Below are 17,055 nucleotides of genomic sequence, written 5' to 3' on the forward strand. Positions count from 1 at the left end.
AGTTTTCGTGAATTTGTCCGGGCCAGATCAGGCCTAATCGAGCACGTGCTTCGAATAGACGCCAAATTTCGACTTTTGCGGGTCTAAAAGGCTACAAATCGGGGAAAATGTCCGGTTTGGCACCAGGCCTCACCCAGCCTGGCGTCAGTATGTCCGGAAAATGGCATCAGGCATAGGCGATTTTCGGGTCTTTTTTGTCCGGTTTTGCACCAGGCATAAGGGTTGCGGTCCTCAAATTTTGTCCGAAAACGGATCAGGCCCTTGGCAGAAATGTCGGGGGTCCTCACGTATCGCGTGTGTACCTCATCCGCGTCGACGTCCCTTTCAACCTGTGGGGGTGTAGCGTTGAGGTACGGTTGGAATTTCGTGCGACACCTCGCAAGTTTGAAGCCTAATGCTGCGGTGGAGGACACAGGACGCCCAGATGCTATTTACATCTCCTCAGGGCGCGCGTGAGTATCAAATGTTTTCATCGCGTGGCGGCGTATGATCGAATGCTTCCCGCCACCAATCACACTGTCAAAATAGTTGCAGTCTTGCAGACGTCCTTCGTTTCGGTAAGCTGTATCCTACACAGTACTCGTACATATTAACAGACTATATAACAGGGGAAAATCAGCAGGGTGCTGTAACTCTGAGTGACCGCACCCTCGATCGACAGCACGATGGCAACGACTCCTGAGTCGCCGGCCTAGGTCCAAAGTCCGTCCTCCGTCCTCCTCGAATGGGTATCTCCAGCCTCTAGGTATCTCCACGGCGCGCGAATACGACAGAATACGACGCGCACTCGCAAAAGCTTCAAACGCGCCCACCCAGGGCCCGGTCCACGTTCGCGAGGATATAGAGGTCGTCCTGCGACATCGTGAACCACGACTCGAGATCGATCTCCTCGGGTTCCTCGTAGCCAAGCGGCGATGGTCTTGCAGGGCGGAAGCTCGCCTTAAGCCGTTGTCGGTCCGCGAGTGTCCGCGGCTGGGCGGGGGCGACGCCCGTTATGCGCGTGCGTTTCCAGAATTCGCTGATTACCGATTTGGTGTATGATGGGACGAAGGTTTCTGCGATGCCGTCGTAGAGGTCGATATACTCCACACTTGAAGTGGAGGGGTAGGAATTGAGCTCCTCTGCGAAAGAGGTGTTGCCGGCTACATCAACACATCTCGTGAGCTGACCGTGTCGTGCTTCCAAACCCGAACCGTTATGCGACTGACCATTCGATGAGGATGCGTATTCAAATGCAGGCTCAGAATTCACAGACTCGACCCCGTTGCTGCTGTGTTGGACGGCATCACCGGTCCAGGCGTCTACAAATGGTGTACATAGTGAGCCGCTCGTCCGTATTCCTTAGCCTCAACCAGATACTCACCCAGACCTTCGTACGCTGCTAGGGGCAGAAATCGTCTCTCATTGGGGGAAGCGAGGTCTGAAAGAGGCGGTGAGCAATCCAGCCGACAAGACATCGTGGTCCGTGTTTGCTCACCTGCTAGCCACGGATCGTCGTCGAAGAAGTTGTTCGCCCATCCGGATGAGCTGGGTTCTCGTTTTGTGTCATTTTTCGGGGACACGGGTGCTTCATATAGCGACGATACAAGTGCAGTTGCTTGTAGCACTGTGCATGGGCATGAGGTCAACACACTGGCTAAGTTGGAGGCCACACCACACGGGAACTCACCTGGAGCCTCCGCCTTCGCTCGTTTGCTATCCCTGCAATCCTCGGACGTATGGAACGCTTCAGACCTCGGTCTTTTGCGATTGTTGTGAACAGGGGGTTCCCAGGAGGATGGTTTGGGGTTGTGGCTTATGAGGCCGGTCGGAGTCTTCGGCCCTTGCGATGATGAGGGGTGGGCGTATATCGATTGCGCACATCCAGAAGTGGAGGGCAGGAGGCTGGTGAAGTTGACACGCATAGACAGGGCCATGGTGGGTGAGTGGAGGAGGAAAGTGAGGTTTGAGGACGAAGCGCGACGGAACGAACGCGACCCTGGACTAGCCACTGGTCCTCGCGTATATTGCCGGCACGTGACCGTGTTTTGGGCCCGACGCGCCGCAAAGGGCGAACAATGGCGCACCGACCGCGTCCCACAATGGCGGACAATAGCGCGCCGCGTACTATTTGGGAAAGGGGATGAACCACGGTGTGTCCGGCTTGCCGCCCTGTGCGTCCTCGAGCTCCCGGCGGACGAGGGAAGTGCGGTCTCGACTCAGCGTTGCGGCAGCCATGAGCTTGGGGCCACTGCCAAAGACAACTTGGTCGACGTACGGCGCCCAGGTGCGGAGGACGTGAAGAGCGTCGGAGTGCAGCAGCTCGTGCAACGAGTTAGGGCTCTCGTAGAGTTTAGGGCTCAGTATCCATGCAACTGTCAGTCGCGTAGACCTGTTGCATCGAAGCGGGGGCGTAGGATTGCTACGCCAGTCGATGACATCGCACTGAGTAGAAGTAAAGTAAGCTAACGCCCGTACTACTAAGTAATGAGGTCGTACCGCGTAGACCGTATCGTTGACACACGTCTGGAGGTACTCCAGGCGGGGGAACCGTGAGCTTAGAAAGTATTGTAGCGTCCAATGAGGTCGATGATCCGCTGTGCGCACATGGCTGAAGTGCAAGCGGCGTAAGTAGGGGCCGAAGGCGGTTGACGCTATCTCAAGCTGGTCGACAGTGCACGTAACAAGGTGGAGTTGCGACGGCGTGCAGGCGTTACGGAAGTAGTGCAGAAAGGATCCATCACACCCGAGTTTCCGGAGCGAAGGGAGAATTATCTGTGGTCGTGACGCATCCGTGATCGCCTCTTCGGACTTGCGAGTCAGGAGGGAGAGTTCAGTGAGAGATGAATGGGCAGCGATGAACTCGAGCAGTTGGGAAGAAACGTAGAGAGTCGTATGCAGGGTGGTGAGGGTAGGCAGGCGGGCGTCGAGCAGCCCGTGTTGCACGCACTTCTCTGCGCAATGAAACGCCGGGATGTCTAGAACGAGAACGTCGAGATTCTGAAAAGCCCTCAGAGCTAGCGTCAGGGCCTGGATAAGGGCATCGTCCAGATCAAAGTGGCACCGAATGGTGAGGTGGCGGACCATGTTCGCAAAGCGGCGGGACGTGGTGGCATCCCCACACAGTGCGCGCAAGGATTCTGGGGTATCTGCGCATATATTGCGACACGAAAGGATTTCTTGTGCAAGGCCGCGAAGACTGCGGCATACGAGCGCGACGTTGGCGAGGTGATGTTGGTCGTCGATATGCATGAGGATCTCCTCCCAGACTTCTAAAGGGAGCCATATAGACGAGCTGCGAGGAGTCCGTGGAGCATCGCAAGGCCCTTGAAGTCGTTGAGATAGTTGACAGCTTCTAGTATGAAAGCGACTCACGTTTCAAGCTTTGGCCCTCTACATAACGCAGGATTATGTGGTAAATATTAGACAGCGTACTCTCGAAGCTGTGTTTTCCCTTACTCTGAGGTTGAGAGGACTTCCACGCAAGCATACGCTTGAATACGTTCGACGCCATAGGCGCCGTGAGAGGTCGATCCTCAGTAAGGAATGAGCGAGCAGATGGTGGTGGAGAGGGAAGAGAGAGCTGGGAGAGCTGGAGGCGTGCGTGGCCGGACTTCCCCCACTGGAACAGCTTCGATGTCAAACAACTGCCAAGTTAAAGACCCTGCGCCGCGCCGCCGCCGCTTCTTCTCGGGCGCTGTTACAGAGTATTTTGGGATGCGCCGTACCTGATACCGGTCTGCGTGGGCTCCGCCATTCGTCAACTGAGACTCCGTCGGACGCCGGATAGCACATCCCAGTCGCACTGCGAACGCAGGCTGTGCCCTGGTTCACACCGACACAACAAACACATTTGAGACGGGGAGCTCAACTTGAAACAACCACTGTCAGTGACCGGTTTGGCACCCATTCTGGGTTCGCTGAACATGGGTGTGAATGGACGTCGGGTTCTCGTACAAACCTTGCAGTATCAGTGAGGCTGCGTGGCGATGCGAAGAGGAGTCGCTCACAGCCGGCCATCTCGGTCCCCACGGCCAAACATACACGTGCACCTGTGGCTATGCTCTGCGCCTGCGTCCGGATTTGGCCGGGTTCAATTTTGCTCGGCGAGTGCCTTCAACACCACCGGCAGTGGCAACCTGTCCTAACGTCAACGTTTTTGTTATGCCAGGGAGGCTACCTATACGGTGCGTTCGTAACGGGCGTGTACAGATCGTTAACTTTATCTTAGGACACTTCCGGAGAGTCGGTCATCGACTCGGACCTACTCTGGCCGCCCAGTCAGCCCCGGCCTGTCAAGTGGTCAGCCTCCAAGTTCACCCAGCTGCTCCCTCCAAATACCGCACCCCTTCTTTAACCTTTGTAACCTCGAACTCTCCACTGCACTCAAACGGGCCTTCAACAACCCAACAACATAGAACGCGATGTCTGTATGCGGTAGTCAGGATGCCAGCGTATGTCCTCGGATGATGTCCATTTACCGCACCGCTGACACGATTTACTTGGATAGTCGGAGCAGGACAGCACTACCAAGTTTGATTTCATCAATGCTTCGATGTCCCCGGAGGACGTACGGGATGCCGTATGCAAGGAAATCGAGATGCGACATGCGGCGATGCTCGCCCTGCATGAAGACATCGCGCAGGAAACCGAGCTGTGGCCCACGGCGGTTCTTAACCTGCACAAGGAAATTTCCCAGCTCTGGTCTATCCACAATCTCGTCGCCCCCGTCAACTCGCTTCCGCCCGAACTGCTCAACATGATTTTCTCGCTGGCCGGCGACGACCTGGTCAGCGTGACGCATGTCTGTCAGCACTGGCGCGACGTCGCACTACACGCTCCCGGCCTCTGGACGCACGTCGGGCATACGAGCCCTGAAGGCGTGAAGACCTACCTGCGACGTTCTAAAGGGCTCCCGCTAGACATATCCCTCACGGTCCTGGAGATTCCGACTGTGGGCACTCTGCGCGCTCTCACCGCGGAGATACATCGCACGCGCAGTCTCCGCGTTACCCTCCCACCGTCGGCAGGCCTGCGGCTCGTCACGCAGAGCCTGATGTTGCTCAGCCCGCAGCTGGAGGTGTTGTCTATCAGGGACTGCGGCTCCCCACTTGGTGTCCTTCCGCCCTTACCTCGTGCTCCTTCTCAGGGGCGTCCGGCTGATTTCGACGGCGCGCCTTTAATACGCTCGTTGACGCTCAATAGTGTGCCTTTGCCCTATTTACCCAGGGGTCCCAGCTTGTTAACAAACATCGAGCTCACTGGCAAAGAATGTGTCGGAGACGCTCTGCTGGTACTCGATCTCCTGGAACGCAGCCCGTCCCTCGAAAGGCTGAAGATCTGCGGTCCGTTCAATCACCGCGGACTCGTGCTAGACCGACGCCGCACAGTCTCTCTCCCACGTCTCAAGCGTTTCAAAGTGCGTGGGCGCTTCCCGACGGGTGTCGGCATGTTTCTCGCGAGTCTTGTCCTTCCATCGCAGACCGATATTATGGTTCACAAAGAGTGGAGTCACGCTCGCCTGCAGTCACCGCTTGCCGACCTCGTCCCTGCGTACAACCCAGGAAACGTCAAGCTGCACTCTCTCCGAGGCCTCAAGCGACTTGAGCTTTCGTGGGGATACGGATATGGCGGCGGCCTCACTCTACGGGCCTATCGACACAGCGAAGACTTCCTCACGCCGGTGCTTGATCTACAGGTGTACGGCAACGAGGCTCCGGGCGAGCGGTTCATCGCGAACTGGCCCGTCGACGCGTCGCACCTCGAGACCCTTGTCATTTGCGGCGGCGTGGATCCTAATAGTCGCTCCGTATGGGATCGGGGCGACCACGGCATCACGCGGGAGCAGTGGGCGGCAATGCTTGCCTCGGTGCCTATGCTGAAGAGGCTACGATTAATGTCGGTGAACGGCGACACGCTCGAGGGGTTCGCACTGGCCATGCGGCTAGCGCCGGACCAGGTGCCGCCACTTTGTTTGCAACTGGAGACGCTCGAGCTGTTCGACGTCGACCCCAAGGCATATTTCTGGGACACCATGAAGAGTGCGGTCATGGCCCGCTCTACCGCGGTGGAGGGACGACTTAGCGAGGTGGAGCTGTTCAATACGGGCTCGGCGACATGGAACGCGCCGGCCTCGTCGTCACTCTCGAAGATGGGGGTGAAGATCATACGTGACGCGGATTCGGACACACAGAAGATATCACAGAGACTGGCGAAGCCTAATGTACAGTGATAAGTTATCATGTCAAGTTCGTATACGTTTACTACTTTGAATGATGGCGATATACCTGACTAACCTTTCTTGGGTATTACGCGCGCCGGTGGGACTAGTAATCTACACGAAACGTATGGGGCCCCCCTTGTCACGTATCTGTTTCTTTGCAAACTTGATTATCCCGAACTTGAGCGAGATACGTATGGCAGGCTTCCGACTCGGCGGATCCCGATACCAGTGTGGGTCCAAGTTCACATGAGCGCCTAATCCGGTCAGGGCAATGCCGACGGCTAAATAAATTAATGTGGCACTTCGCTGTCGTCTCGCCAGTTCGAACATTCATGACCACGACCACCACTGTCACCATCCCCGACACCCCCGACGTACACCTCGCTCGCTTTCTGGACGGACCTGCACCCGCCGTACCGCTGCGCGCAAGACCGGCATCATGAATGTCTTACAGGGGCTCAGCCACGCTCAAGCGCGACTCAGCCGTATAACGGGCACCCCTACAAGCGAATCTATGGCGACGGAAGAGCTTATGCTGTCAGTACGGAGTCAAGTGAACGCACGACGGACCCAGATACACGACGTTATGCACCACATTGCTGGACTTCACACCACCCGTAACTCTTTCGCACTCGTCAACCGACTTCCGCAGGAGCTACTCGCCACAATATTCTCCTACGTCTGCTCAACTGCAGACAAAAATGTGGACGTAATTAGCATGAGCCACGTCTGTACGCACTGGCGCACCGTCGCGCTTGACGCGGGCGGCCTCTGGACCCACATCGCTCTTACCGACCCCCTTGGGATCGAGACCTTCCTCAAGCGCTCAAATTCGCTACCCCTCCGTATCTCCTTGACGGCCTCGCACTCCCCGTTCAAACCCATTTTAAATCTCGTCTCCTCCAACATCACTCGCGTCCGTAGCCTCAAAATATGCATCGCCACTACCGTCGACTCGGGGTTCATTACGCGCAGGCTGAAGCTGGTCGCGCCCGCCCTTGAGGAACTATCGATCGAGAAGTTTCAACTCCGTAGCAAAGTGGAAAGGCCTCCCCCAGCCGGCACACGAGTCGATGTCTTTGACGGAATGCCCTCCCTCCGCACTCTCTCGCTCTGCAACGTCCCTCTGCTCTTCCTCCCCAAGGGCCCGAGTGCTCTGACAAAGATTGACCTCCACCTCAAACTTCCCAAGCTCCCCACCTTACTGGACCTGCTCGAGAGCAGCCCCCTCCTTGAGTCCCTGTCCCTCCACGGCACTCTCCACGGCGACCTTGTGCAAAGCCAGCGGCTCGTGACGCTCCCGCGGCTCACCTCCCTCTCCGTGCACACCTTTCCCCCACAGGGCATCGCGAGCCTGCTTTCCTCCATCGTGCTCACGCCGAGCGCGTCCATCGCGCTGCACGCCTCGCTCGACATCGTCAACTCCTTTGCGGATATCTTCCCAGACCACCCAGGTCCGCCTCCCGCGCTCGCCGGGCTGGACGGCGTGCTGCGCCGGCTCGAGCTGCTGTGGTCGGACGGGGAGGAGCTCACGATGCGCGCGTTCCGCCGCGCGGACGACTTCGCCTGCGCCCCCGCGCTGCAGGTCGTCGCGTCGCACGTCCAACCGGTCATCGGGCCGCGTTTCCTCTGCGACTGGGCGTTCGACACCGCACACGTCGAGACCCTCGTCCTGCACGGCAACTGGGCGCCGGGGCGTGAGCACGAGCCCAACGTGCCGCGCGAGCACTGGGCGGCGCTGCTCGCCGCGCTTCCTGCGCTGAAGACGATGCGGCTGATGTCGCTCGGCTCGGAGGTGCTTCAGAACCTCTTCATGTGTTTCGCGCTCGCGGGGCTGGACCCCTGCCCGAAGCTGGAAACCCTCGAGGTGTTCGATGGGAACCCGGGACATGTCTTCTGGGGGGGCTTGACGCCGATCTTGAACCGGAGACGCAACAAATGCTTCAGGACGCTGGAGCTGTTCAATTCAGGCGAGCTCCCCTGGGGCGAGGAAGTCGCACAGTCGTTCAAGGATTCGGGGTTGGAGATCATTCATGACGATGACGATGGCCAACTTGCGACAGAACTTGCATAGTAACGAAAGACATACTAGTGACTGCTTTAACTTACGTTAATGGAGGGAGTGTTCACCAATCACGTATACTACCGCTTGCTATAGAAGTAGCCTCACTCCGTTTGAAGCTTGACTGCAAATCTGCGAAGGTGGGATCGTCCGTCGGGCACACGATAATGATTCACGAGCAGCACACGCAAACACTTAGCTTACTAGTACATACTCCTCGGACGAAGCAACGTAAGCAAACAGGAGTTAAAACTAGCTGTAACATACACCCTCCAATACACCGCATCTCCAAAGGAACCATCCTACTAGTAGTTCCGCTGCAAATCTATGACGCCATGCATCATCTACTGGTATACATGCTGTAGCCCTGGGGGCAGTTGCATTTGGGGCGATCAGAACCACTTGTTGGGCTTGAGGCCGATCCGGTCTAGCACGCCCTTGAACGACTGAGGCACGAGCGCGCCGAGCGAAGTCGTCGACTGCAGCTTCACAGGCTTGCCCACGACCTCCAGGCTGTGGAGACACAAGGTGGGTCAGATGTGATTGGGGGAGTATGATACTGGGCAAAACTCACTGGTATGCGGGCTTGCCGTCAATCATGATCTCTACTCGTACAACGGGATGACTGTAGTCTCTTGTGTCGACCTCGAGGGATGCCCTGTTACACCATGTATCAATATACGAGCACGGACGATAGACGGCGAGCGTGATAATACACACCACTTATAGTTCCCCTCGGCGATATACCGGATGACATTCTCCCGCGGGATCTCGTCGACGTGCTTTACGACCTCCTGCGTGCCGTCCTCCAGGAGGACCACCTCCTCGCGCGTCTTGTTCACGACTTCCTCACTACGGGGCTTGAGGGTGCGGATGAACGGCACGTAGAACATGCTCAAGGGGCTCGTCGAGATCTCGAGCACGTTGTGTCCAGAGTCGCCGCTCTCGAACTCGATCGCCGCGAACTCGTGGCGGTCGCCGGAGAGCACAATGAGGTTAGGCACAGATTGGAATGCGCTGAGCAGTGCGCTCTTCTCGTAAGGGAACGCGGCCCAAGTGTCAATCACACCCTCGTAGGTCCAGAGAGCCGTGAAGGGGACGGAGGACACGACGAACTTGAAGACGGCGGTGTTGTTGACCTTGCCGAGCCAATTGTATAGTGCGGTGAGCTGCTTGTCACCGAGCATAGTGTGGGTCGCTGGGTCGTCCGAGAAGATGTCAGAGCGGTACTTGCGCGTGTCCATCACGAAGAACGCGGCGTCGCCATAGCGGAAGTCGTAGTAGTATTGTCCCTCGTCAACGGAGTCGTAGTTGGCCTCCGTGTTGTACAGCTCGAACGCGTTGGTCGCATTCTCGAACGGCGGGAGAGACGCGTTGCCCTGTCCGGCGTAGTTGTTGATGATCTACCACAATGTCAGTTGATGTGCCTTTGTAGCGTGTACGATGTGTCGCACCTCATGATCGTCGTATGTATGGATGATCGCTGATTGACACAGCCTCTTAGCATTCATTATCAACGTGAAGGTGAATTTGAAGACGTACGCAGGCGCTCATAGACTTTCCGGAAGCTGGGGCTGTTGTAGTTGCGGCGGTAGAGGCGTTGGTACGCTTCTTTGTCGTCACCGAAGTAAGCAGGCACGTCGGCGTAAATGAAATCTCCCATGAAGACCATGAACTCCGTAAGGGCTACAGACTCTACCGAGCTGGTAGTGTTGACGGCTGCCGGAGCGGTGGCGTTATCAGCGGACGTGCTATCTGCTGTTTCAGAGGTATTCTGGGCAGCCACAGCGGGAGCAGGGGAAGGGGCGGGGGTAGAGGTACGCTGGGAAGGCCAGAGGTATTCCGCGAGCAGATCCATACCTTTGAGCCGGCGGCCGCTAAGAGGGGAATAGGGGAAGTTCGGCGTCATGCAAGATGTAGCAATGAAGCGGTAATAAGAGCCGCTGTGCAGACGGGGATCCGGGGCAGTATGGAAGCGGATCGGAGTGGCAGGGTAGGGAAGCACTGTGCTGTTGATGTCTTGGAACCGGTCTGACGATCATATTTACTGTCAGGTGGATTCAGTTTCGCAAGAGATATGAGCGTACATTCGTACTGAGTAGTCGGCCATAGCCCTTGCAGACGGACGGTTTGTACCCAGTCGTGCTCCGCGGTAAGGTTCGCGACGGGACCCTCGCGCCAAGGGGCGTCAGAGTCCGTCTTGTCGTCCGCCTGTCGCCATACAACGTGCACGAGGTTCTCCGTCGCATTTGTCGAGGGGTAGCGGACTACAATCTTCGCCGAGTCCGGGTAAAGCGCGCCGACGCGAGTGAAGACGACGTCAGACGCGCTATCAAAGTACGGGAAGAACACAAACTCCGCAGTCGCGAGTAGAAGCAGAGTATTGATGACGAGATTGGCCCTACGCAGCGCGCGCACTGGAGAGGGTATAGAGAAAACTACCGTCGCGAGGGCCGACTTGAGCTGCTCCTAAGGGTTAGCATAGCGCGAGTGAGTGATTTTGGACGCGACACACTGTAGGGGACTCCACGACGGGTACTATCGCGGTCGTTTCAGATACCACGACGTCGGTGACAACATCGCCATTCGTCTCTGACTTTTCTGCGATGGTTACGGACTCCTCCTTGACCGCGACGACTTCCGAAAAAGCGGGAGCGCCATAATGGGATGCAGCGACGTAGGCGATGTATAGGACCGGAAGAACGTATTTTAGGTGGGATTGGGGGGCCTGTGAAGACGAGAATTAGGAAGGCGTTGTGTGGTATGTTATGCGGACGCACCACTTCGAGAAAGGCATAGGCCAGGATGCGATATAGAGTAGAAAAGGCCGAGCTAGCGACGGCGAGGGATGCCGCCATTGCGAGGTTGTGTCTTGCGCGCGTCGTGAGCGTCGTATCTGGGTCGTGAGCGTCGGGAGGAGAGAGGTGAGGAGCGTGATTGCGGACGGACGCTGGGCTGGAGCAGGTGCGTGAGGTGATGTCAAGCCGGCGCTCGCGTGGCTGTTGCCTTTTCGGGCGGAGGCCATTGCGACCGCCATGGGTGTTCCCTGCTAACAACGCTCATCTTCTTCCTCGACGTCGGTGCCATCCTCCTCACTGCCTGCTCTGACGACTTCTCATGCATCTCTAACGAGCTGTGGATGCTGAGCTTTTTTCTGCGACCTCTGTATCTTATTCCCTCTCCCGGAAGACTTGATTAACGCGTTTGGCATCCAACCACTTCACCTGGGCGCCCTCTCGCCGGCCGCTGCACCTCCACCATGGACACTCTCTTTGGCAAACGGAAGAACAGACCCAGACAAGCATCCATTATTGCCCAGGATGCCAGCGAGCGCGCCCTCCGCCCCATGTCCGGTGCCTCTGTCGCCACTACCCGTTCCGACACTACTCGGAGCTCCCGCCAAGTGCCCTCGATGTCGCCCTTCGACCCCCATCACCACCACCTTTCCAATCTATACAAGCACAATACGCAGATGGACGAGTTCTCATTTGCGCGCCCGGAGAACGACGAGGAGATCGAGATGCTCTTCGAGAACATCATGCGCATGCGCGGGCTAGAAGATATACCGCACCTGTCCATCGACCAGAAGTGGCACATCGTCTACAATGACGAGCAGATGCGCTGGTCCGACGACCGACGGAGAGACGAGCAGTCCCGCAAGCAGAATGAGACCGGAGCAGCAGCAGCGTTCATAGAGGGCACGCCGGAGTGGTACATCAAGAAATTCATGGACAGGACCATCACGCCTAAGCAAGCGTCGAGTCTGCAGGTCTCCTTACGAAGCAAAGAGATGAGGTGCGCTCCTCCGGCTTTCTATCATGCTGCATACTAATCGAAGTGTTTGTAGCTGGTTCCGGCATTTCGTTGCAATGCAAGGCACATCCGTGCTAGGCCAAGCATTGCAGAGCATCAGTCGCAAGGGCCTGCAGAGGTACGTCTTATGTTCAAGAATGACGGTGACACCCCAAGCATGCAGCCAGGAATACCATATATGAGACAGCGGCGGTATACAAACATGAAACGAGTAGCAGCCAGGCTCGTATTGTGTCTGTGTACCAACCGATCATGGTGGATAATGTCCCATTTGGGACATTGAGTCTTCAATCCGAAGCGTGGCCAGATATTACCTGACACCGTATCGCGACTCCGAAGGGATTGTAAATTCCATTCCACTTGAACTTCTGGCTGGCAGTCTTGGGGGTTACCCACCACCTTATGCCGCAGTTAACTGATATACTACAGACGCAAGGATGATATTGATCTCGAGTACGAGATCGCCAAGTGCCTCAAGCAGATCCTGAACCACCAGGTATGGTCGGTATGTTCTGTGTGTTAAAGCTTTGTGCTCAAGCTTCGCCTAGTTCGCCGCCAACGATGCGCTCAATCACCCGATGATCCTGACTCAAATCACGTCAGGCCTGAACACACCTCATCTGCCCACCAGGAAACTTCTCCTAGAGCTGCTATGTTTCCTCGAGTACTACAACGACGGACAGTGTCACAACCTGGTCGTCAGTGCACTAGAGGCCCTTAGCGCGGCGAACAACGAGGCAGGGAATCCATATGCCTACTGGTTCAAGTCGCTCGAAAGCGCATTAGCAGGCAGAGGCAAGATGGGTACCCTGGTCGGTGCAAGTGACGAAGTTAAACGCCATGGCGGCGTCGACCCGTCTCTAAACGACTACACGGTGCGCTTAACGCAAGCATACCGGGAGAGCATCCACTAAACTACCCCCAGCTGTCGAACATCATTTTTGTGAACGCGATCATGCTGAACATCGACGACCTCGAGATCCGCGTGCACCACCGCTCGCAGATGGACTCGGCGGGACTGCAGCGTATCATCGCGCACTGCCGGACCTTTGGCGTCCCAGTCATAGACAAGCAGCTGCAGATCCTAGAGCAGCTGATGGCGGACGACGAGGCGAAGATCAAGGAGCGCGTTGACCAGGAGATTTTGCGCGACCTTGCGAACCCCGAGGACGTGTACAATGCCCTACGCGCGAAGATCGCGGACACAAAGGCGCGCGACTACTTTCTGTCGATCATGCAGCATATGCTCCTCATCCGCGAGGAGGGCCCTGCGCTCGCGCATTACTACCAGCTAATCGATTCGCTGGTAGCGGACGTCGTGCTCGACAAGAAGCTCGTAGGTGCGGAGCAGCGGCTCGGACACTCGGTCGAGCGGATTATCGCACACTTCAACGAGGCCGACCGCTACCAGGTCCTCGAGGACGAGCTCGCGAAAGCGAACACCGCGGCGCTACGGTTTCGGCTCGAGAAAGAGGCGCTGGAAGAGGAGGTCGCGCAGGGTGAAGGCGGTCTAGTCGGCTCCCTGAAGAGCAAGGTCGCGCGCCTGGAAGAGAAGTTGGCGATCTCGCGCGAGAACACTCACAAGCTCCAGGGCCAGCTAGAGAACCAGAAGTCGGGGTACGAGGAGCAGATTGCGCAGCTCGAAGCGCAGATCATGGAGCTCTTCCGTATGCTCAAAGAGGTCAGCCGCGGCGTCGGCAAGATCATTGACCACGCGAACGCGGGCGGGATGGACCGCAAGACACTCATCGACACGCTCGAGAAGCACTTCCAACGGGATAAGACAATCAGTATCCTGGAGGGGCGACGGAAGCGTAAGGGTAAGGGCGGCGAAGGCGACGTTGAAGGCGAAGAGGGCGAGGGCGAAGGGGAGGACGATGAAGACGACGGCGACACCCCAAGGAAAAGCGGCAGTGTGCGTCGTCGCGCCGCACCCTCGAGGGGAGGGCGGAAGACGTCCAGGATGGGGATGGCCCGTGTGTCCGAAGTGCAGAACGGGCACACATCGCAGTTCATGGACGCTGACGACGCTATCGAGCAGGAGCAGATCCAACAACAGTTCGCTGAGGGGGCAATGGTTTGTCTAATTTATCTGGTGTCCGCAGCGAAGGGCGATATTGAAGGTCTTCCAGCAGAACGCCATGCGCGATCCGGCGTCCTCCAGCCCACGAAGCATTCGCACACCTTCTCGACGGACCAAGAACCTTCCGCGCACACCCTTGGGTAGTAAGTGCATAATTTGTGCGCGGCCTTGAGTGATACTCACCATCCGTAGCACACTTTACCGCCGACAGCGACAGTCGTACAGTATCGCTGGCTGATACTACTGACGACTTCGACGGAGACAGTATGCTCCGAAGGTCAAGCTCACTCCGTAGCCTGGCCTCCAACCCGACGACAGAGGCGACCTCGGTCAGCTCTGGGCTGTCATTAGACACGGCTGCGGCCGGGAAGTTTGTTCCTGGCTCTCTCGATTCACCAGCACAGCCAGGATCGCTGGCGGACCAGCTTCGGAGACATCTCACAAGGAGAGGACGTCCTCCATCGGAGCCGAGTCCGCTCAACTCCCCGATCCCAGAAATGGCAATACCGCCTATGCCTCCGCTGCCCATGTCTCCTCCAGCTGGTGCCCCTCCACCGCCTCCGCCTCCGCCGCCACCACCTCCGCCACCTCCACCTCCACCGCCGCCGCCTGGAATGAAGCTCGGTGGTGGTCCGCCTCCACCTCCTCCACCGCCGCCACCGCCGCCTGGTCCTCCACCCCCTCCGCCTCCTCCTGGCGCCAAGGGCTTTGCGACTCCGAACCGTACATCGCTGCTCGGCAGCAACATATCGAACCTGCTTGCGGCACGCAAGGATATCTCGATCACGCCGAGCACAAAGATGAAGCAGCTGCAGTGGGACAAGCTGCCGCCGCAACAGGCGGAGCGTACGGTGTTCAAGGAGGCGTCGAACGACGACGCGTGGGTCAAGAAGCTCCAGTCGGACGGCGTGTGGATGGAGATGGAAGAGGACTTCAAGGCAAAGCAACTTGTGATCAACCTGATGGGTGCGTCGGATAACCTTGTCGAGATCATCCTGAGGGCTTTTAACTAACGAGAGGTGCAGCCAAACAGAAGCGCGCGGAGTTGAAGAGTGTGCTCGATCCGCAGACCAAGAAGCGCATCGGTATGTGGGTTTGTCGTATATATGTTCCTCCGTATTATAACGCAATGCTGCAGAGATCCTCATTCAAACGGTGAAGAGGCTCCAGCCCGAAGAGCTCGCGTTCCGCATCCGCGACTTCGACCAAGACGTATGCACGCAGGTGTTCCTCAGCGAATTGCGGCCCGTTTTGCCCAACCCGGAGCAGGTGCATACTCACCGGGCGTCGTGTAGAGTAACAGATGCTTACTCGGTTTTACAGGTTGGAAAGCTCAACATCTACCGCAACGCCGATCCCGAGGAGCTCGCTGGACTGCATCCCTCAGATCGGCTCATGGTACAGCTCATCAAGATCGATCGCCTCGGCCCTCGTATCGAAGGCATGCTCTACAAGGTCGTCTTCGACGAAACATGGACGCTACTTGACGACGTGAGTAGAGTGCTTGGATAACGTTACGATCAGATGCTGATTATGGAGCAGAGTGCACGCAAGCTGTCTGAAGCTGGGAAGTCTTTGCTGGACGCAAAACACTTCAAGGAGCTGCTCAGCGTAAGTTGTGATGACGTGCATGTCTATTTATGAGACTGAACGGCTATTCATAGCTCATCCTGCTCATCGGTAACTACATGAACGGTACGGGTGTCAAGGGCGGCGCGTTTGGCTTCCGCGTCAGCAGCATCAACAAGGTGAGCTACGATTCCGCGTTCTTGGCCGAACAACAGTACTCACGATGATATACAGATGGTCGACACGAAGTCGTTGCATAACACGACCCTGCTGCACTTCTTGGAGCGAACTGTTGCAAAACACTTCCCCGATATGGAAGCGTTCCTGGACGAGTTGGCTGCCCCTGCTGAGGCTTATCGAGGTAGGAACATTACACGTCTCGCTGATGTTTCATCTAACCGGGTTGTATCACAGTGAACTTGCTGGATGTCCGGCGGAGCCTTGGTGAACTTCGTCAGGGCCTGAAGGCGATTCGCAAGGAGCTCACGGAGCACTTCTCCGACATGGACATGAACGACAAGTACGGGAAGCAGATGTGGCAGTTCATCGGCCGCGCAACGTCGCAGCTCGAGGACCTCGTGGATGACGTGAACCATGCGGAGTCGACCTTCTCCGAAGTTGTCAAGTATTACGGAGAAGACGAGAAGAGCATGAACTCCGCAGAGTTCTATGGTGTCTTCAAGACATTCGTCACTTCGTATAAGGTCTGCTTTATCCAGACATGGCTTGCACGTGCATATGTGCTGACCCCTCGTCCGCATACAGAAATGCCGCGCTGAGAACAACGCACTAGCGGAAGAGCGTACAGCCGTAGAGAAGCGGCGGCAAGCAGCAGAAGACGCGAAGGCCAACAAGGCCAAGACCGCGGTGGTCACCCCGCAGGTCGAAGAGGACAACGCTGCACTAGACAACCTACTAGAGAAGCTGCGCAACGGCGACAGCGTCGGCCGCAAGGCCCGACGGACGCGCAAGAGCACCGCCCCGCGGGCGCCCTCCGTGCCGCTCACGCTCAACACGGAGGCTCTATTGGCCGCGAAGTCAGGCGACGACACCGTCGACATCGCACGAGACATGCTCGCGAAGCTCAAGGCGGACGGCTTCGATGCTATCACGCCGTCGACGCCCACCGCGAGCAGCATGCGACGCCCGCGGCGGAAGCGGGACACAGAGGGGGTGGCGGCCCTAGCGGCACTGGGAGAGAGCATCGGCTCGCCGGACGGGCCCGTGCCAGAGGACTCGGATACCACACCAGGATCTCCGCCCCCCGCGGCGTTGGACTCGATAGAGGAGCACCCCAGTAGTAGTTAGCTGTATTGACCTGTACCC

The 17,055-nt window shown here is 57.4% G+C and overlaps 5 protein-coding genes across 5 annotated transcripts; 3 read left to right on the top strand and 2 right to left on the bottom strand.

Moving 5' to 3' along the window:
• Window positions 1-798: 798 nt before the first annotated feature.
• Window positions 799-3,493, bottom strand: TRAVEDRAFT_71039 (uncharacterized protein; the record flags this gene model as incomplete). The annotated part of the gene is made up of 9 exons (XM_008038758.1): window positions 799-1,142; window positions 1,209-1,301; window positions 1,364-1,420; window positions 1,478-1,606; window positions 1,670-1,884; window positions 2,108-2,424; window positions 2,479-3,305; window positions 3,355-3,372; window positions 3,439-3,493. The coding sequence occupies 9 exons, from the start codon at window positions 3,491-3,493 to the stop codon at window positions 799-801; spliced, it is 2,055 nt and encodes a 684-aa protein (XP_008036949.1).
• A 910-nt stretch (window positions 3,494-4,403) lies between these two features.
• TRAVEDRAFT_19331 (uncharacterized protein) lies at window positions 4,404-6,211 on the top strand (the record flags this gene model as incomplete). Its single annotated transcript, XM_008037824.1, has 2 exons — window positions 4,404-4,433; window positions 4,490-6,211. 2 exons carry the CDS (start codon window positions 4,404-4,406, stop codon window positions 6,209-6,211), a joined length of 1,752 nt encoding a protein of 583 aa, XP_008036015.1.
• A 709-nt stretch (window positions 6,212-6,920) lies between these two features.
• Window positions 6,921-8,392, top strand: TRAVEDRAFT_71040 (uncharacterized protein; the record flags this gene model as incomplete). Its single annotated transcript, XM_008038759.1, has 1 exon — window positions 6,921-8,392. The coding sequence occupies one exon, from the start codon at window positions 6,921-6,923 to the stop codon at window positions 8,274-8,276; it is 1,356 nt and encodes a 451-aa protein (XP_008036950.1). The 3' UTR covers window positions 8,277-8,392.
• Window positions 8,393-8,419: 27 nt separating this feature from the next.
• On the bottom strand, window positions 8,420-11,200 carry TRAVEDRAFT_146378 (uncharacterized protein). The gene is made up of 8 exons (XM_008038760.1): window positions 11,045-11,200; window positions 10,780-10,992; window positions 10,352-10,727; window positions 9,807-10,295; window positions 9,719-9,747; window positions 8,985-9,667; window positions 8,839-8,922; window positions 8,420-8,777 (listed from the first exon to the last, which is right to left on the bottom strand). Exons 1-8 carry the CDS (start codon window positions 11,120-11,122, stop codon window positions 8,657-8,659), a joined length of 2,073 nt encoding a protein of 690 aa, XP_008036951.1. The 5' UTR covers window positions 11,123-11,200; the 3' UTR covers window positions 8,420-8,656.
• Window positions 11,201-11,523: 323 nt separating this feature from the next.
• On the top strand, window positions 11,524-17,037 carry TRAVEDRAFT_71042 (uncharacterized protein; the record flags this gene model as incomplete). The annotated part of the gene is made up of 15 exons (XM_008038761.1): window positions 11,524-12,059; window positions 12,112-12,195; window positions 12,507-12,573; window positions 12,626-12,952; window positions 13,003-14,154; window positions 14,210-14,303; window positions 14,353-15,126; window positions 15,186-15,245; window positions 15,299-15,429; window positions 15,484-15,651; window positions 15,703-15,771; window positions 15,825-15,908; window positions 15,964-16,090; window positions 16,144-16,433; window positions 16,495-17,037. 15 exons carry the CDS (start codon window positions 11,524-11,526, stop codon window positions 17,035-17,037), a joined length of 4,506 nt encoding a protein of 1,501 aa, XP_008036952.1.
• Between the last annotated feature and the right edge of the window lie 18 nt (window positions 17,038-17,055).

This window comes from Trametes versicolor (genome assembly GCF_000271585.1).
Source record: "Trametes versicolor FP-101664 SS1 unplaced genomic scaffold TRAVEscaffold_4, whole genome shotgun sequence".
Classification (NCBI taxonomy): domain Eukaryota; kingdom Fungi; phylum Basidiomycota; class Agaricomycetes; order Polyporales; family Polyporaceae; genus Trametes; species Trametes versicolor.